At 47.4% G+C, this 21,035-nt stretch overlaps 1 protein-coding gene across 1 annotated transcript in view; it reads right to left on the bottom strand.

The window, feature by feature from the left end:
• Nucleotides 1-21,035, bottom strand: part of HTR4 (5-hydroxytryptamine receptor 4) — a gene marked incomplete at its 3' end in the record, with an annotated part of 55,526 nt that overhangs the window by 25,671 nt on the left and 8,820 nt on the right. Inside the window, exons 2-5 of the mRNA XM_080352934.1 lie at nt 12,850-12,975; nt 11,689-11,889; nt 4,207-4,360; nt 1,880-2,448 (exon numbers count right to left, since the gene is read on the bottom strand). Of these exons, the coding sequence (XP_080209060.1) occupies nt 1,880-2,448; nt 4,207-4,360; nt 11,689-11,889; nt 12,850-12,975 (1,050 nt within the window). The remainder of the gene's footprint in view (nt 1-1,879; nt 2,449-4,206; nt 4,361-11,688; nt 11,890-12,849; nt 12,976-21,035) is intronic.

Below are 21,035 nucleotides of genomic sequence, written 5' to 3' on the forward strand. Positions count from 1 at the left end.
ACATTAATCTCTGGAGAGGAGGGAAACCACCCAACACATTCAGCACAGCTGTGCAAAGGTCTTGGTTACGAGCTACGCAGCTGAAACAGAAGGGAAGTAGGTGGACAGTGAATTGCTATCCATAATAGAACTTATTCAGGTACCAAAAATGAGTTTTAAACCCTGTTTTTGCCCTGTGTGAGAAGCCGCCCAGTTCCAGGGAGGGCAGATCATCCACACACATCTCTGTCCATCTCATCGCACCGTTCCCAGCATTCGCTGTTCCCCAACACAGGACACGTTGCTGTTGAGAAGTTCAGCTAAATATCATTACATGAAAGAGAATTCATTTTCCAGCAGAAGCCTTCCGCTTTAGGTGTACAAACCCAAATAAATATCTAGCATCGTGTCATTGATCCAGGAAGCAGGGCTGGGATTGAATTAGGCAGTCTAACAATGGTCCTCCATATCGGTAAGGACTCAAAATCAGACTAGAGCTTTTCCCAACAGATAACATCATGCTTTTACATCAAGAGTTCCAAATCAATTAAAATGACCGCTTTATACAGAACAGGAGCTGCTTCCTTTTACTGTCAGGAGACCTAGAAGGATTAAAAAGTGCATGTGTGGAAACCTAGGCCACCTTCACTGCATGAGTCCCACCAGAGAGATGACTTCCCTGCTTTTGTCATGCACTCCCTCGCTGTTTCCTTGCACTAACTTTTTAATCAGCAGAGATAAATAGGTTGTAATGTCCTTTATGACTTGGAAAGCTTGAGAGGTCTGTCTCAAGGTTGTGACCAGCCCTGCCCCACCTCCCATCCATTATACGGCTCAGGACTCTTTCAAAAACCCCAGAGATCATTGTAGAAGGGAGCTTGGGGCAAACCAGCACGTCAGACTCAGCTGGGAAGTGCTCAGCATCTGATTTAGTCTACGGACACATTCAGCTCTGGACACAGTTACTAAACCCTCATCCACATGTGAAGAACCATGAACCCATCTACCAAAAGAACCAAATCTCCTCCAGATAGCTGCATAGAAAAAAACTATGTTTTTCTTCAGAGATTGCAGTTTGTTCTGATATTCCAGGAGATGATTGTTCTTCCCTCCCTTCCCCCTGTGCTCTGCCTCCCATCTCTCGGCTCCGCGAGAAGACAGGAGCGGGTGTCTCATAGCACAGAGCCCTCCACACCCCGGCACTGCACAGCCCACGCGCTCTCCTCTTGCCACGAGCACCCTGGGTGGGGTGTGTGGGGCTCAGATTCTCTGGGACCCAGACTGCCAACTGCCAGCACTACGTGCCATACCCACACCGGCACACTCAGCTCCCTGCACAGGAGCTACAGTAAAAACCAGAAATGCCACCATTTCCCGAGCTGCTAAAACAAACCAGCAAGATCCTCTCCCCCAAGAGAGGTACCAGCAGCACCAGGGTGCTTGGCACAGTCCATCCTTTGCCTTTCATTAGTTCAGAAGACACAGCAGTGGTCGGTGGGGCTACAAAGGCAGAACTGAGAAGGGGCAACGGGGATTTCTTTGCTAGAGAAGACGGAGCAGGCAGCCTCCCCCAAGGTGCTCCCCATGGGGTCAAGTTGTTCCCCGCACACCAAACAGCAGGACTTGCCAAAACGCACACACAACTTGGGCATTCTTCAGACTCTTTCCCAAACACGCCTCTGGATAAACTGCACGTGTCAACACGTATCTGTTATCTGCAAACCCAGGCTGTCTGAGCACCCTGAGGATTTCTGGGTGCTTCTCTTGCCCCCTCCCTTTTTAAGTATTTAACCGATCAGATATTTCAAACGCAAAGAGAAACCAAATCCTTCACAACAACTCCAGAGGAGTGCTCTTTCTACTGACTCCAAGCATTTCGCAGCATCCGAGATAGACTCACCTTAGTACATGAGTCGATCCATTTATTGTGGTGGTGGAACAGGGGACCGTCTGCCCCAGGATGGAAGGCCTTCGGTATCGCTCAACACTGCAGCACAGGATGATGAGGAAGGCACGTCTGAAAGCCTTGTTCAGGAAGGCGTAGAGGAAAGGGTTCAACCCTGAATTGATGTAGCCCAGCCACAGGAACGCCGTCCACAGCTTCCCTGGCACCGTGTAGTTTATGAAAGGGTCCACTATGTTTGTGATAAAGAAGGGGGCCCAGCACAAGCAGAAGCACCCCATGATGATGCACAGGGTCTTGGCAGCTTTGGTCTCAGTCTTCATGCGGTGCGTGCTGTGCTGGTCCGGGGGGTGCTGCCGGCCGTCGCCGGGGGCCCCCGCGCGCTGCAGCACCCGGATCTGGCGGGCGTGCTCCCTGGCCGTCACGTAGATGCGGTAGTAGGCCAGCATCATCAGGAGGAAGGGAATGTAGAAGGCCACCACGGAGCAGGTAATGGCGTATGGCTTGTTGACCATGAATATGCAGTAGGTGGAGTTGGAAGCCTTGTTGAACTGCCTTTGCTGGATCTGGGGCAGGAAGAAGGGAAGGAGTTCAGCGCTGCTTCTCCGACACCAGCAGTCTGTTTGTTAGAACGTACCCCCGCCGCCTCTGGATTCTCCTCCTCCCTCCCGTCTCCCATCCGCGGTACCTGCTGTACCCACTGCTGCCTGTGCTCGCCCCATGGGCTCTCCAGCCCTGCTGGCCCCCAGCTCTGCTGGACCAGCCCACCTTGCAGCATCTCACATCTTAAAGCATGCCTCAAACTCGGCCAGTGAAAAGCAGCCTAACACCCCAGCTCAGACACAGCGCAGGGGGGTAACGTCACTTTGTGCTGTGCTTTTTGTGCAGTGCTCGCCGCTCTGTTCATCAGGGCATGGTTTTACACCACGGACACCCCGGTTTCACCCAGCTGAGTCCCACGGGGAGGACTGAGCTGCGGTGGCCTCAGCAGCTGGGGGGCAGCTCCAGGCTGGGGGTGACACTGAGCTGCCCAGGCACAGGGGCTGCGGGCAGGACTCTGCAGGTGGAGTCCGGAGGCTGAGATCTGGTCAATGACTTGAGATGGAAACAGAGACAGCAGGGGAAGAAAAGAGTCTTGCATATGAGTTTGGCGAACACAAGGCACAGCCGGGGTGGACAGGACTTCTCTGAGGCTATTCTTGCCGCAAAACAATGTCACTGCAGGATATCAGGCCCATAATTTTTGGTGTTCATTCTGACAAGAGAATAACCCCATTTCCTATTTAAAACAATAACAGAAAAATTATTTAATTTGGCATACAACGATTTTTACCTCCAAAGTAAACTAGGAAGAATTTTCACTAGATGGTGTTTGAACCCTGCACTACCCCTCAGCATGTAGCTTCTGAAATCTGCACGGTGCCGAGTCTTTTCTGAAAAGGTTGGGGGAAGAAATCAGTGGAAGAAATCAGATACCTGGTTAAAGACACAAAATGTGCCTCCTTCTTCTACTAGTGCACGACCTAAAGGTGCTTTGTCTGGAAGCATTTTTGGCTTTATCACCTTGTCTAGAGGCTTGGCAGCTTGCAGCTGTTATTTTCCGTGAGCCAAAAAGTATTCATAGCTCCTTGAGTGAGACTTGGCATAGAAGATGCCACATCTCTTTAAACAAGCTCTGCTAAATAAGGTGTTTTCACACTTTGCCATTTGTTAATTCCTGCATCTCCAGATTGGAAGGAGAGCGGATTTGCAGCTCTTAACTCCTTGCCCTGTAGACAAGACCCTGCAAGAGAAGTCAGACTGTGGTGGGAAAATTGATTCCTGCTGAAATGATTTGCATGGGGGAACTTCACCTTCTCCCCCACTTCAAAGCTCACACCAAGCCAGGGATGCTGATGGGACTGGCCCAAAGCACCATCCCTTCTGGGGCATCTGGGCTTTCTGGCTCTCAAGGAGGGAGCCCCAAGCTCAGCCTTTGGTGGCCAAAAATCCCCCGGGAGCTGCAGAGGCCACGGGGAACCGAGGACGCCCTGGGTGCCCATCGGGAGCCAGCTGGGCTTGGTGTGTTTCCAAAGGAGTAGTAACCGCAGGAAGAATCCTCTCCCAGAACCACCACTGTCTTTGTGACAGCCCTTCCAGGACAGAGTCATTGCAAACCCCTCAGAGACATCCTCCAGAAATTCAGCGGCTCCTCTGCACCGATAACAAGAGGTTTCTCCTTCAGCCTCTCTTGCCTTCTTTTCTCTGAATATTGCTTTTTCAGGAAGAATATTCAGCACTGAATGTATTTGACACCAGTGTGGTCTACCTCCTTGGTTACTCACCAGATCGATGATGCCAATGCTATTCCAGCCTTGCATGATAGGGAGGAAAGAAATAAATGTCGGGATTACCCAGCACCCTCCAAGCATCACGGCAATGCGCAATGGAGTCATCTTGTTCCTGTAAACCAGAGGCTGGCAGCAGATAGCATAATACCTGCAAGGACGAGAGCAGGAGAACAACCGTCATCAAAGAGACTTCCAAGTCTTCTAAAAATAAAATTACAGCATTTTTCCAGTTTGTTTCTCCCACCTTTCAAAACAGGAAAAAAATGAGTCAATAGCCTATTTCCATTGACTGTCTCTCCCCACAAGGAGCTCAGGATGTTTTCCCAGCATGAGTAAATGAGGTTTCATAGTGACTTGGAGGGGAAAGCCAGTATTTTGTTTGCCAGCTCCGAAAAGCGAGGCACGGATCAATGCTGTGGTGTGTCCCGGGTTGCAGAGTAGGGGGGTGACTTCACATTCCACCCCCTCCTGCGGGGAAGGAGGGCACCCTCCTCCCTTCAGCCATCCCCAAGTGCTGGGGTTTTCCTAACTGCAATGGATGTTTATTATGACAAGACTGCAAAAGCTGTTATTGCAAATGAACAAAGTGTTTGGAAGCTGTGAAAATGTCAGTAAAATGAAGGGCGTTTCTCCATCACCCAGCTCCCTTTCTACCACCCAGGAATCAGCCTCTTGTCTGTCACGAGGGCAGAACAAATGTCTACACAGGGCTTCTAGTCTTCTCACCACCAAGGGGATGTGCCCTGTGCTCTCTTTTCTCCTCCTGATCCATCCCACATATTCATAATACAACTAGCTATGGACTAAAAACATCTACCCAAAGAGACATAAAAAATAAATCCTCCTGTTCATTTGGTCCCTGTGCTACCCACCTGCTGGCGGATTTCTGCATCAGGAAGGTGCATCAGACCTAAAACTGGAAATCAAGTCACTCTGAAATGAATTTCTGCCCATAGACACAGCAGAGCAGCAACCCTGGCATCCTGTTGAAGACTTTCGGTGATCCTGACTTGACAGTCTGTCTCAGGTTCCCAATGAAATGTTTTTGATGTTTAGATGTTGGGATTTCAGCAAACATTGTAGGAACAGCCTAGTACTGATGGACCCGCAGCTGCGAGAGGGAACCGCGGTCCAGACACAACAGAACCGCCCGCAAATTCTCAGGTCTTCTGAATAACTGGATGTATCATTCAGCTGTGTGCCTGATGAATATATTTTCCTAGTGAATGAATAGCGATCATCTGGTAGATGTAGTTTGCAGATTGGGTAAGCACAGAAACTACACAATATGGAGCCCCATAGGACAGGAGCACGGCAGCTAAAAAGTGGCCGCAGTTTCTACAGCTATTTATAAAGGGAAGGAGTGATTTCTGTCAGAGGATTTGAGTCAAACCTCAACGTCAAGGTATAACGTGCACATAGAGAGACCCTCACTGCTCAGTGTCTATAGAAATCAATTTTATGAGGTCAGCAGAATCAGGAATTAGTGCCCCAAAATCAGCAAACACACACTCAAGCTGGACCGCTGCCCTGAGGAGATGCCCGAGAGAATTTCTAAGTGCCAGCAGCACATTGAAATACAACATATGCGAATGCACACATACAGACAGTTCACCTGTATGTATTAGAGAGATGTCCTCAAAGTGTACAACTTATTCCATCAAGATCTGAGTGGAAACTAAAAGTTTTGTGCTATCCAGGCACAAAGATCTAAGAATTTCCAAATTTAAATCTTTTTTTTTAAGTCATGTGGAGTCAACTGAACCGCTTTGTTTTGGTAAAATCAGATGATATATTCCACATAAAGTCTTGAGATAATATCAAAATGTCAAAAGAAAACATTTTTTAAAAGTCTCTCTGAAAGAAGACTCAAAATGTCACAGGGGAAAAACTGTTGAAACAAGTGTTCAACTACTTCAATTTGATCGTTTCTACATTCTCTTCTGGTTTGGTGTGTTGATGAAAATCAACCCACTCCTCTGAAAAGGTTCACTGTAAAGGAAATGGTGTATTTGACAGTAACTGTTCTTTTAGAGCACCGGGGGAATGTTCCTCCCATGGAGCTCATCCCAACAGCCATGGCCACCAGGGGGTCCTGTCCCTGTCCCCACCAACATGTCCCTCACGTCCCTCCCATGAAGGTGACGCTAAATCATTTACAGGAACAGGATTTACTTCCTTTTGAGTTTGCCCTCATTGGAGCACAAGCTGAACAAGGTGTCCAGCCCCAAAATCTGCAGAACTGAACTGGGTAAGGCCCTGAGCAGCCTCATTAAAGATTAAATATTCATGTTTGGCCCTGTTTTGAGAGGAGGGCTGGCTCAGAGACCTCCAGAGCTCCTTTCCAACCTACATTCTCCTGAGTTTATCAGACAATCAAGACCATCATGGTCAGATTTCAATATCTTAATTATTTCAGAGGAAAGAATAAATATTTCCCTTGTTCCTGGGATAACTACCCTCCTCATATCAGCCACGGTGTGTTTGTGTAACCCTGTCCTGTGCTGCAATAGTTTATTGCATTTGGATTTCCTCCTGCTCTCCAGATTCCCTTCATTCAGGAAATAAACTGACCTTTGAATTCAAGCAGGTATTTTCGGTAATGTTTTTGACTGCTTATTAGGACAGATGGTGCTTCTCTTGGCGTTACGTGCAACTGCTCCTCTGACTCTATACACACCGGAGATCTGTCTGGTGTATTTAATTGTTTGCTATCTGAGAGACACCTACTGGAAAGTGCTACCCAGTGCTGGACATCAAAGGATTCCTGTGACATGCCCGATGGCAAGATACTGCAAGTCACGAGTGACTACATTTATTTGCAGAAAGGGCAAAAGAAGAAATTCAATAAATAAATGGAGAAGAACGGCCAAGACACCGTCTACCATTCCACAAGTTGAATAAGCAAACAGGAAAGAAAACCCATGATACATTGCTAACTAACTACAGCAGAAAAACAATTCTTCCAAGCAGTTTTAGTTATTACCTTTCTGTACTTCCATCTCTGCTGCAGCTGACAGCGTTACGCTGATTTCTACATGCTATTAAAGGCCATTAGAGCAAAAATTATGCCTGTAAAAATGACATCTTAAGCTCTCATATTTCTTCCCTCTCGGTGATTCAGCAGCAATTTTCCTCCGCTTACATGTCAAAAGATTATATATATATACACACTTTTTTTTTTTGCTAACTGCTGCTACCATAACTTCCCTTGTGTTCTGAAAGCAGAGCTGGGTCCCTCCAGCCCGACATCGTTACGGATAACGAGGTTCTGCAGTCGAGTGCAGGTGACAATGTTGCTGATGTCAAGGGAGGCAGAGAAACACACTGTCCACTTCCCACAGCTCGGCAGCGTTTCCATCCAACGGCCCCGAGAGTCAGGTAATAGAAATCTGTGTGTGCCTACAGAAGCCACTGAAGTCGCACCGATTTTTGCAGTAGCTGGTGATTTGATGTATGTGGTGGTTTGGGCATTTAAGCAGCTAGTTATTCACTGAGAGAAAAGTAATTATATCTCTAAGATTATCAATAGTTTTAGTCAAAAGCTGAAATAAAGACATTTTCTTATTCTACATTTCTGCTTCTTTTCAAGCTAAAGCTGTTTTCCTGTGCTCATAAAGCATATCTATTATGTACCGATATGACAGTGTGATGGATGAATACAAAATGTTATACATACAAATGATTAATACGATGTCCAAGTTGAATTAAATATTAATTCTTACTATTATCAGCCAAGCCCCACGCTTCTGCAGTTCCCTGAAAACGTTAACTTCCCTGTTACCCCCAGCAAGCAGAGGATGTGAACACATCCTCTTCTCCGCCTCTGTTATGACATTCTTCGCTGAAGGGGAAATACAAGAATCCCTTCCTGGAGCTGTAGATCCTCCAAGCAGCTCCATAAAGCAAAGGTTACTATAATACTTTTCCTTTCCCATATCAGACATTTGCCGCATGAATGAGTCAAGCGCTAACATGTTGCAGATGGCTCAAAAGAACAAATCCATAGCCCCTATGGCCTCACTTACGGCTCTTGTGACCCTGCAGACGTCAGGCTGCTGAGGGTTTGTGATGTGGCCCTTGGTGGCTCTGTGGAGCAGTGCGGTGGCCGGATTCTGCCTCCAGGAAGACGCATGTGACTCTCCCTGGTCTTCAAGTGATACGGATCGATTCCCAAAAGTGTTACGGACACTCTCCCAGCACCCCCAGGGGATGCAGAGCCACCTCTATCATGTTCACCAAAGCCACAAAAAACCACTCAGGGTTCAGAGACCCAGTGCCCGAGTGTGCGGGGCGATTTCCTCCATATTTCTACATGCATCACCAGCCGGAGCTGCTGCAGTCAATTGTATACACAGCGTCCACCAGCTGCAAGAGCAAAATATTTCATCCTTTCCCAACAAGACTGGTGCTTTGCCTGCCAGTGAGCTCGTCTGTACAGCCGGCGCTACACATAAGACCAGAAAGCAGATATAAATGCCTGATAAATTGTACATCGGCAACACATTTGTACCTAACAGCCTCCAGCACTTTGGGTAAAGAAGACATAATATCACATTCCTCAGCAGCAGGATCATGGACAGCTTGCCTAATGTTAAACTTGTGCATATGTGAAAACAGGAGATGGCAGATATAAGGAAAGCTGTGAAGCCAAAGAGAAAACAGACAGAAAATGAACCTCAATTACACTCTTGCCTTGCACAACCGAATGCTGAATTCACTGTGTTGGTCTAAGGCTTTTGTGGAAATATAAGTGTTGTAAACCATGGGAATCTGCTGTTGCCATTTTGCCTGTATGAACAACCCTATGCATACGTGCACACACATGTACGCACACTCCGTGCACCACATCCTGCCTTTCTGCCAGGAAAAAGAAAATAATCTCAAAAAGCACATCAACTTTTAAGCAATGACACCGGCAGCTATTACAAGTTAATAGCTTCTAGGTTCTTGGAGATGAGAAATGGAAAGTCTGAGAAACAGCATTGCATTTCAACACATTGGTGACCTAGGGCTGACGGCAGCATAATTTAGCTGTGGTCTGTGGCAAGGACAGCTATTTGTGGCAGTGACTGTCTACACACTCATCAAATACCGACACAATGAGACTGCATTTGTCACTGAGATCTGTGGCCAAGATGGAAATAAAAGGTCTAAGAATCTAGATAACCAGCTGAGTGCACAACGCTAACATGCACCAGTTTCTGTGGCTGGGGAGAAGCAAGCAGCAGTACAGCAGCCAGCACATCTGGGCACCCAGCAGCCAGCACATCTGGGCACCCAGCAGCGTGGGCAGCCCAGCGCCTCCTCCAGCCCATGGCAGCGGAAAAGCTGCTCTGGGCACATCTCCAGAGAGCAGCCCTGGAGCCCTGAGCTCCTGCCTCAGCACCAGTGATGCTCTGACCACCCCGCTGCTCTTCCTTCCCTTCCAGGCATTACAGAAATAGAATTACTTAGCTGCATTAGATAACTCCTTGGAGAACAATTAAAGCATCTCCCTGGTTTGCAATACAATTTTGTTTGAGCTACAGGTATGTAGACACTACCCTGCAAGAGGCTCTTTAGATATCACAGACAGACAAATGCACACCCACCTTTAATAAACAGACTGGTTCTGTGGGTGGCCCACATTTCAAACCATTTGGTGTCACGTGCACGTATAAAATCATATATATACCATATGTTTTATCATCACTGCGGCCAAAATGAGCCAAGGAGAATTTACTGAACACTCATACTGAATGATTTTTTGCCCCTTTTAAATAATCTAGGAAAAAGACAACAAGAGGGTGTGAAAACTGTGGGTGCTATTAGCTGTCTATCAAAGTTGGGGTGCAACAAGCATGCCCATACAGGCTCCGTGGCTGTATGTGTCTGAACCATGCCTTAAACACTGAGGCTGATTTGTTTGTGAGTTCCTAAGGAAAGAGAAGCCAAAGAAATGAAGAGGAGGGAGCCAGACGCCAGGAGCTGCCACCCCAGGGACAGCGGGAGGAGCTGAGGGCACCGAGGGAAACGGCAGGCAACACAGACACGTATCTCGTAAGAGAGACGCTGCTTCTCCTCGCAGTACACAGGTTATACATAAGAATTTGGCTAGTTTACAAAATGCCCTTCTTTGTGTTTTTGGAGCTCTGTTCTGGCGCGCTCCACAAAGCCCAAATCTGAGCGTGGTTTTGCTCCTCATCTCCCTCAGGGAATCCAGACTGGGCCAGAGTCTTCAGCTGAACCTTGACCACCAAGTGGTGAAGCCTAAGGAGCGAGGATCTCGATTTATTTGTGCCTGTGCGAAATTAAAACAGCACTACTGGCTTTGCTGATATTTCAGTGAAAACAGGTTCTGGCTTCTGTATAACCAGATCTTTACATTTTGTTGGAAGGAACAGCTCTTTCTCGTTTCCTTTTTCCCACTGAGCAAATAAGCTACAGTCTCTGACTGTGCCAAATAAAATGAAGTTATGCATCGCTTGTCCAGGAAAAAAAAATGGCCTAAAATTATTTTATCTAACAAAATTAAATTCTTATTAGAAAAACAACGGCCTGCCGGTGTTGAGATAATTACACTGAGAAAACCGCTAAAGAGAACAGTTAATTGGAACTGGATAAATTTAGCTAGTAATACAAACAAGCGTATGTTGCCAAACGCAGATATAGGACTCCCTCATGGTCCCCGTGTGGGTTGGTGTGTGTGGAGGGTTATTGGCAGCAACAGTGGCACAATAAATCACCATATTTCTACAGGGCTTGCAAAGATTAATAAGTACAGCACATCCCTTGGGCTGTGCCGTGGCCATTTGCCCTGTTATTTTGCTTAGTGCTTTCAGACTTGACTTCTGCAAACCCCACGTTCATCTGCTGCCGAGTGCCAACAGGGGGAACTGTGTTACATCCACATCTCGCAGACCCCGGACAGTGCCCGCTGGCCCTCGCTCAGCCCCTTCCCCGGGAGCTGTGCGAGATCAGATGCTTTTCCAGCTGAAAAGGGCACAGGGGATTATGGCTTGGTTCTAAACTATAGCTGGAATTTGTCATATAATCAGATTGCCGACCGTCTCATCATTACTTACTGATGGCTATTTAAAACCTAGTAAGTCCCCCTGCTAATCACCTCCCCAGGCAGCCGGCAGATGTTTCAGCGAGCATCGCTGGGCACAGCTGCTTTCTCCCTGTCCAGCGAGCAGCACATCTTGAAGGTGACTTTAAAGAAGAAACTGCGCCACATCTGATCAGCGATGCAAACAGAGCAGAGCAGCCGAGAACCTGGCTTGCTCTGTCGATTCAAATCTCACTCCTTTCAAAGCTTTCCTACGCTGATGAGGATTCAGAGGGCACCCTCCAAAATGAGCTACTGAGAGAGATTCATTGCTCTGCGGTTCCCAGCAGGTTCGTATTTTCCCCTTGGCTACTGCTGACAAAGAACAACACTGAAGAAACTTAAAGCAACTCTATTGATTCTCCGTGCTCTCCTGCTCATACCTGTCCAGCGAGATGCAGCAGAGGTGCAGGATGGATGCCGTGGTGAGCAGGACGTCCAGGGACGTTCGGACCAGGCAGAACATCTCTCCGTAGATCCAGTTGTCCTGAACCAACTCGATGGCTCCGAACGGCATCACCAGCACTGACACCAGCAGGTCCGCAAAGGCCAGGGAAACGATGAAACAGTTGGTCTTGATTTTCCTGCAAGATAGATCACAAAATTAGGGTGGAATAACTTCAGTGCAGCACCCCCTACATATGGCCACAGATTTCGGCTTGTGTTTGGGTCTAACTGGCTCTGTCACACCGAAAAGTCCTCTCTAATGTACTCCTTGCTTTGCATGGTCACCTCTAGCTTGTTCCTGGGTTTTGCAGCTGTATTTCCACTGGGTTCTCTGCATAAAAACACCTTTCTGCTCATGCAGAAGAGGCAAATAGATGCTCACAGGCCCCTGCATGTAGCTCAGCCTTGCAGCTTGCATTGGAGAGTTTGGAGTGGAGGAGGAGGATTTTGTTTTTAACTTGTAAATTGAGAAAATCCTTACAGAAAGCACTGAGAAGAATCGAGACCGATGCTGTAATTTTAACTTGAAGAGTACTTTTTAAATCATAACAATAAAATAGAATTATATCCATTAAAAATCCCACGCAGAATACGAATAGAGGCTGTTGAATCTCTCACTGTGCTCCTCACAGCTCCCAGGGGCAGCATCAAGTGAGGCAGCAGCTCCTCGGGACGGCAGTTTTGCCTGTGACCCCCCCAGATCACCGGCAGCATCTGCCAAGCTGCGGCACAACTGCAGCGAGACCATGACCTGTGTGGTTTTCTGATGGGCTTGGTTGGAAATTTGAGATGGAAAAGGGATAGAGGCCAACCTGCTTCTCCAAGGACTTGCTGCTTAGCTCTGTTTTTCATTGATTTATGTGTTTTTTTACACCGAGAGTGCTAAAAATGTAGCGGATGGATAACAAAACGATGCCGCCACCACAGTGTAAATCCAAGTGGGGATGCACTGAGGTCAGCGGGATGTCACCGTGGTGCAATGCACGGCCACAGACACTTTTCATCGCAGCAGTTTGTGCCCTCAGCTGCAAACACGGGACTATTTAAGTGTGGGTTCCCTTGTGCCCACCCGCACAGTTGGCCGGTTGGGGGCTCACCTGAGCTGCCTGTCCCGGCACACGGACACCATCACCAGCAGGTTCCCCAGGATGGCCATCAGGATCACGGCAGAGATGAAGGTGAGCAGCACGATCTTCTCCGCGACGCCGAAGGTCTCACTCGAACTGGGGAGCACGCACAAGAAAAGAGAAAAGAAGCAACTTCCAAGGCGGGTGTCAGCCACAGGCTGCTAGCTGGGTACCGGGGGGGATGAAAAGCCTCAGGAACAATGGGGATGCCGGGATCAAAGGCACCTTCACTGCCGAGCTGTAATTGTACCTGTCTAAATAAACCTTCACAATAGGCTAACGTCGCTCCAGGGCTGCATCTGTGAAACTAAATGTCAAACCACACACTCAGCAGCACCATACAAAAGATGTTCCCTTTCCTCCCAGGTGAGCATGGCAGCACACACACGCTGGCAGAGCGGTAAAGAGGATGATGATGTTTTAGTTTATACAGAGCCAGACAGAGTTAGATTTATATTTTGTCTTATCTAGCTTTGCGCGTCCTTCTGCCGTCCCTAAACAATTCTGATCAGTGCGTTATTTGAGCAGCTTGCATCTGCACTCTGCAGCGTGTACCGAGGGGAGAGACACCCCCCTTGTCCCCAAGTCCTGCTGGGGGTGAGCTGGCCATGGATGTGGTTTCTCACTCCAGCATGCAGGACCTTGGGGCTCAGCCCACTGTTCTTTTAAGGAAAGCCCCAGGATTTTGAGGCTCCTGCTGAGAGATCCCAGTCCCCTCCCTGCGGTGGGGACACTGCGCTGCCCAGGGACAGGCCCTTGGCATCAGGATGCGCAGGGGCCTCATCCCACAGAGGGATATATAGACAAGGAGTGCAGCGTTTTGATTTGACAGGTTCCTTGAATGAGCTGCTCTGATCCTAAAGGCAATGGGTTTGCACTTGGACAGAAACATTTCACAGTAACCAACACAAAGCAGTAAATTCACAGGTGATCTGAACCGCCTGCTCATCTCCTGCTAGAAAGCAGCTGTGCCTACATAGGACACCCCCACAAACGTCAAGGCTGTCGCCTGCTATTGCCAACAAAGGGATGGCCCCGTCCCCAAGCTCTTCCCATTGTGTGGCATCCCTCCTGTCCAGGTGTACCCCACTGCTGCTGCTGCCACCCCAGGGGTGACGGTGTCCATGTCCCACACAGCAGGGACAAGCCGGGTGCCCGACCCCCAGCGCACATTGCTCCCCACGACACGGGCACGGGCGGCTCTGTGGGACGGGAGAGGAGGGAGCTGCCAGGATGCTGGAGAAAAGGGCTCTGGAGGTGGAGAGAAATGATGATTTTCACCATGCAGCTAGGACAGAAATAGCTGCAGACACCTCTGTGCTCTTCCTTAGCAGCAGGATTTTCTGCATTGAAAACTCCTACAGCCTCAAGGAAGTTATAATTCAGAAGTTATAACTGGCCAAGTTTGGTGCTTCGAGGCAGAAGATTGACACTGAATTTCAGCTGAGTTTTGCTAAGCGATAACACCCAGAGTGCAGGGATGCGGTTCTGGGTGGAAAGGAGATTTATCCTTGCAAGGTGAGTATTTGCCATCTCCTTTTGTAAGAAACCCAGATGTTTTCCTCTCATTTGGGCTCATGAAGGACAGGGACTGTTATGGCAGGTGAAGACTCAGGTCTGCTCTGTGCCCCCAGACATTTTGCTCAATGAACAAGCTTATTGCCCAGGACAGAGACCCCCCCTCTTCCAGCCACAGAGCTCTGCGACTGAACAGACACTGAAGAGAATTCCCCACCACAGCCCTTCTTTAGTGCACAGAGATTTTGAGCTTTGCTCATCAAACCAGTCTCTGGAAATGCCAAAGGAGGCCAGCACTGAGCCACACTCCACCAGATGTTGCCCTGCTTGAAGACTAAAGGTGCTTCAGCCAGGAACCAGGGTCACGTTTTAAGGCCACATTTCCCATCTGGTGGGGACAGGCAACCCGAGGGCAGTGGCATCTGCAGCATTTGACTTGGCTGCCTGCAGCCCAGGGCTCTGAACAGAGACCAGCAGGTCAGAAACACACTGGCACACTTGTCTGTGGAGCATTCGCGGTGATAATAGCTCCAAAAGTGTTGGGGAGATCTCTCCAAGGAGTATTTCTCTCATGCCATGTTGCATCGCTCCCCTGGGGAACATTAAATAGGCATTCGCATCACTGGGGATGCAGGAAGAACGGTCATCTGGGCTACGTTTCCATACATCTACCTTTTGAATAATCTATCATCAAGTAGCAATATTTGTTAATTATTCAGTCTCAGTAATTTAAAGCTGTTAATAATGGAAGAAGTGGATATTGCTGCAAATTAAAATCAATGGTTTGCATAACATCTTTGATCAAATCTGAGTACTCTGGCTTCCAAGCATGCTTCCCTGTTTAATAAAGCAGAGATTGATGGGTTTGCTATTATGAGAAAATGAGATTCAGACAAAATGATTGTTGGTTAGTAGGAATCTAGAAATCATTTAAGGAAAAAGGTGAAATACTGATGTGGAATGAATGCTTGAGACCCATATATGGACACATCTAAAAGGCTCTTCTGTACAGTCATTAATGTGAAGGAAAAAAAAACCAAAACCTATTTTTTCAAGCTCGATTTCTACTTTCCTGTGAACACCCCAAGTGCTTTGGCATATTTTATGCGGCAATTAAACTGCACAGCTCAGTTGCGTTGGTAAGACCACGGTGCTCAGTACACGTCCCGCCCTGACCTCCCTGTCACCGCAGCGGGACAAATCACTGATGAACAGCTGGATGCTGAGAGCACCTTGGGCCTTGCACAGATCCCCCGGCGGGAGGGGAGGGGTGCAAAAGAGAGCGTTGAATATATACGATTGTACATAGCTGATAGAAAGGAGGCCGGATGGCCCATTTCCCAACCAGAGAGGAATGACCTGGAGCATCTCCTGGAGGCGGCAGGGACCACGGTGAGCACTTTGTAACAAGGGACGTGTGTGATTCTCACTGAAGGAGATTAAAAGCTCAGAGCAGTGCAGCCTAGAAAAGAGCTTTCTTGATTTAAAAGTGGCCTCGGTGGACGGGGAATACCCAGGAGTCAGTCTGCTTTGTCTTCAACTGAGCCATGATGACTTTTCCCACTGTAACTCCAGCTGACATGATACCTCATGTAGGTCCTTAAGTACAAACAAGCCATCATTTGCCTCTCTCTCCTCCTTTCTACTCCCCTGATTATTCCTAGGCATAAAATCAGAGGCTGAGTGTTAAACACTTAGAAATCAAGATGTTATCTTATGAGTAAACCCAACCATGTGCACCTCAGTATAGAAACATGACAATGGGGAAGGTATTACTTGATCTATGGCTTTCCAGCTGTTATATTCTTTTCTACTGCCACCTAAAAATATTAATCAGAGGTCAGCATTAGTCCAGAGGCATATAATTTCTTTTAATGCCCCCAACTGCTACACTGCCTGTGCCACTTTGCTCCAGACCGTGCAGATGGCAGGACAACTTCTAATGGATTCAAATCAATTATGTTCTTCACTTCTGCTTTACAAACAGATTGAAATTAATTAAAGTATTGACAAGCCAGACATAAACAGCGCTCCACATATCAAAATAACTCAGTCACATGACCGGTTTGAGTGCGGAGGGTTTTGGTTTGGGTTCTTTTTTTAACCAAATAAACCACAGTGGTGGGGCAGGTGGGAAGGGATGAGGTTTTCTGCTTTAAGGCTGGTTTGAACCTCAGAAATGCTCTGCAAACCGACCTGCTGCCCCCATGGCGTGGGGCTCAACAACACAGGGTGGCACTGCAAACAGCAGCCCGAGCGGGATCAAACGAGACCTTCGGGTCACCTCCCCCTGGACAAAACTCCTGATAACATCGCTGATCCTGGAGGATCATCATGGATCTCCTGCAGGCTGAGCGCTACTAGAGGATTGTTCCAAGCAGCTGATAATACTGATTAAAATCAATTGTCAAGATGAGGCGAAGAAGACAGGCTATTTAAATGGTTTTAAAACTGCCGTGTGTGGGCTGTGCAAGTGATGGGGATGTGTGGGGAGCGGGTTCATGCTGGAGCTGCCAGACACTGTAGGACCTTGGGAGACATCGGGGGCAATGGCTCCGGCTCTGTGGCCACCACAGCTTAAACGAGCAGAAGTTCTTGCCTTTTCTGCATGGAAATCGGATCTGGGGCTGCAAACTGATCCTGAATGGTGCAATGCTTTATCGGGATCTTCATGTGGATGAAGGTCGGAAACCTCAAGAGAGACACAGCAGTTTGCACAGCTGATGGGAAACGTGTGGCAGAGGTACGAAACAAAGCCAGACCCAGGGAGTCTCCGGGCACAGCCCAAACTTAGGAGCCCTCCTCCTGCAGGAGGTCAGACGGGAGCCCAGGAGTCACGTCCGTCTCTACCATCACACCATGAGGGATGAAATCCTGGCTCAGCTCCTTCCCCAGCAGCAGATCAAGCGTTACATAATTTACACCCACATAGGAAGGGATATTGTGCAAGTACAATCCTTAAAAACCATTAGACTGTCACCTAAAATATAAGCTAAAGTTAACTTATGAAATGAGCAGCAGATGAAGATCACAGTATTTAGAGGGAGGATCCACTAACAACTGCCACAGGAGAGCTCTTGTGCAAAGCCCCGTGCAATCACAAATCACAAATTCACACACGGCACCATGTTTTGTTCCTTACAATACACTTCCAAGTTTCAAAACTTTACTCCCAATGCGCCCTTCACATGCTGAATATCCCCCTGTGATTTTCACGTAAACATAACAATACTTCACAGATACGCAGCATCTACTTATTTTAAGGTTACTAAATGCTCTATAACTATAGAAAATCAAAACTCTGGCATAGGTAGGAATTCATGCACATGACAAAGAACAGCACAGATGCTGCAGCAATCATTTCTCCTTCATAAACGCTGAATAAATCCAAAGATCAAACATGCCTTTAATCAGAAATGTCTTGATCAGTTCCTAATTAGAATTGTTCCTCAAAAGTCAATCCCCTGCATCTACCAAACTACACATCAATTTAATGAAAAATGGAAGATGATGAAAGAAGCACAAAAATAAACCTGACTTTAGGTGTATATTCCATCTCAATGATGTGATTATCCTCTATTTTCCAGATAAGTCGCTCTTGCCTATCTCATGTCATATGGCAATCCTAACCAGCGCAGGCTGTATGCTCAAACAACACATAGAGCTACACTCAGGAGGTCTGATTTTGCAAAGCACCTTATTTCCCAGCAGCATTCCCATTAATTGTCCTTCGTTTCCCTTTCATATTCTATAGATGTTGAGAACAGAGTCTAGTATGTACTTTCGAACAAGAATGTTTGTAATTCAGTTAGTGTATAAAATAATTCTACTTTGCGGAGACAAAAGTAACATCACCATTACACATCTACATACAACTATCTCAAGTTTATCACGGTGGCTTAGGAACAGGGAGTAACTTGATGCAGGTTTGTGATAAAACCTTCTCTGGCATGGGAGTGAGCTGGGAAAATCAAGATTTACACTCATGCTAAACATCCTCTGAGAGCTCCGATTTCCCACAGCAATCTGTGCGGTGCCTCCTGCAATAACCAGGCGCACCGAGGTCGATCACGCACAGCCTGGGCTCCTGGGCTAAAAGCATTTGTTTCCCTGACGCCTTATACATTTTCCCCAAAACAAACAAGTCCTGCCCTACCCACACACATTTGGTTCCTCACAGATAACTCTTTATCAAAACATCGTAACGGCAGTTCTTTGTCTTTATTGGTATTCCCATACTGAGTTCTCATTTTCAAACCAGGGAAAACCTTTGTCCCCACCTTTGCTGAAAGCATAAAGGTTGCGAGACTTTCAAATCAAAAAGCACGAAGGTCCTGCTCTGCTCTTGCAAACAGTATTTGCAGCCAGGGAAACAGTCTTAACTGAGAGGTGTTCGGTCAATACTGGTAGAAGAGTCCTGGCATCAGGCTGTATATTAACAGTATTCAGGCTGTGTACTTTTCCCATTGCTTGTTTACTCCTTGGACAATAAAAGACAAATACATCCATTGGCTGTCTAACTTCTAGTATCTCCTGGATAGTTTCCCAGTTTCAAGAATCTGGAGGAATGAGAGAGTTTCTTGTTGTTACCCCAGCTAATGGAAGACTTGGCACAGACAAGACAATACGCTGATTTCTGGAACACATTTTCTGTGAAACACACAAACCCAGCTCCCAGCTCATTCAGACAACAGCAGGAGGTACGTTCATTTCTTTTAAGAAGACAACATAGGACTGTGTGTCCCAATGAGTTTTTAAGGCACAGCACAGTGGAGCTCATCAAGATGGGTTTTACCGTAAAGACCAGTTTGGTAAGGCTATAATAGGTCCAGCGATGGCAGCCAGAAACCTTCCCCCGCAGAGCACGTGTTCCAATTTTGAGTCTCGCTCTTATATTTAGGCTCCAGATAGGTGCAATTTCTAAGCAAGGGCATGGAAAGCCCTTGATTCAAGAACAGAGCACTGAAATGCCTTGTTTTATTTAAACCTCTTTCTAGGTCCCCAGCTAAGCGCATGTTCTGAATAATCTCCACAAAAGCCCCATCACATTTCTCACTTCAAATAAACAAGAAAGGATGTCAACCCGGGCCAGCAGCAGGACAGAGGAAAAGCAAACAGCTGGGACCTCTTCATAGATGGGAAGTGCAGATACTCAGCTCAGATGCAACGCGGATCCCAGCCAGCAGTCACCACCATTCCTCCAGACCAGCCTAAGAAGCTCTGGAAGCATTTGTTCCACTGCGATTCCCTTTGGCTAACACGTGCAAAAGCTTCCAGGAGGAACGTCTCACTGTGCAGAAGCCCTTAACCAAGACTCCTAGAAACAGCCATTCCTGGAGATGACAGCAATGCAAAGGGACAGAACTTCTTCCCCACAAGAGAGAGAAATGACCTAGAAGTTACTTGGTGACATCGGGTTACGGACTCTCCACTCACAGGTTCTATGAACTTCAAGTCTGATCCGTAACTGTGAGCTGGCGGCTGCCTCTCCCCGTTATCTCACTGTGTGCTGATGTGAAAAAATCTCTCAGTTTGATAACTGACCGATTGTTAAATGAATTACTGGGTACCATAATTTTCCCTACCGCTGGCTGAGGAAACTGGTCCAAGAACTGGGGGTGAGAGAAAGACAAGGAAGAACAGTTCAAGGGGAAAACAGGGGGGTCAGGGCAGTCCCAATTCAAGGGTCAGCACCATCAGATGGTAAGTTCTGTAGAACGGAAAACAAGCCATGAAGCTGCATATTGAAATGGAAAGAGAAACAGAGAGTCCTGTTGGAAACCAGAACCTACTGCCCATGCACACCTGGAAACAAGCAACAGCCTAGAGAGCTGAAATCTGACAAAGCAGAGACATAGGATCAGTCTGAGGGTTTAAAAGCCTATGGAGGAAGAAAGACTGGGCACGTCAGCTGGATCTTGTGGGTCTACTAGCAACGTTTTGGGACAAGCCAAGAAGAAAGAGGTGAGATGCCTGCACCTTAGATACACCTACAAAAATCACACTGAGAGCACAACGCCCTTATCAACTGCCAGAGAAGGGACCGACCAAGCAACACGAGGCTCAAAGGAAAACAACAGACTGTAACAACCATATGGTTTTGTGGGTAATTTGCCCCACGTCAGAGCAGGGAACTGGCAGCGCTGAGCAGCCAGGATGCCCATCGGGGCCACCAGGTTCTCAAAGTCTCTGCTTAGGGGTCTGCGAGGCTGTTGGGAACGGAACAGCACCTGCCAACCACAAAGCACCGAAAACCTTAATTAGTGACATCTCTGGAAAGCTAGCACAGTGCGTTTTAACTGAGGATGAGAACACAAAGTTAGTTTGGTTTGTGATTAAAGTTCTGGCCATTTAAACCTTGTTACTAACTTCAATAAGTATTTCAGGTGAGGGACAGTTGGCTAAATCCATTTACAGCTTTGATCTCCAATGAAAACCTCTGTTATAGAGCGTGTCACCAAGAGTGTCATCTTCAGTGCCTCGAGCTGGGGAAGTTTTTGGTGTGTGTTGGTTGTTTTTTTTTTTTCCCAGTTTTTTCACCTTTTTTTGGAGGCGGTGTGGGGGGGTGAGCATCTCCTGTTCAGACAATAGCTGCTTTTACCTAATGTTCTGCCCTTGGGGAGGCAGAGGCTGCTGCT

This window comes from Nesoenas mayeri, assembly GCF_963082525.1.
Source record: "Nesoenas mayeri genome assembly, chromosome: 14".
Lineage (NCBI taxonomy): Eukaryota > Metazoa > Chordata > Aves > Columbiformes > Columbidae > Nesoenas > Nesoenas mayeri.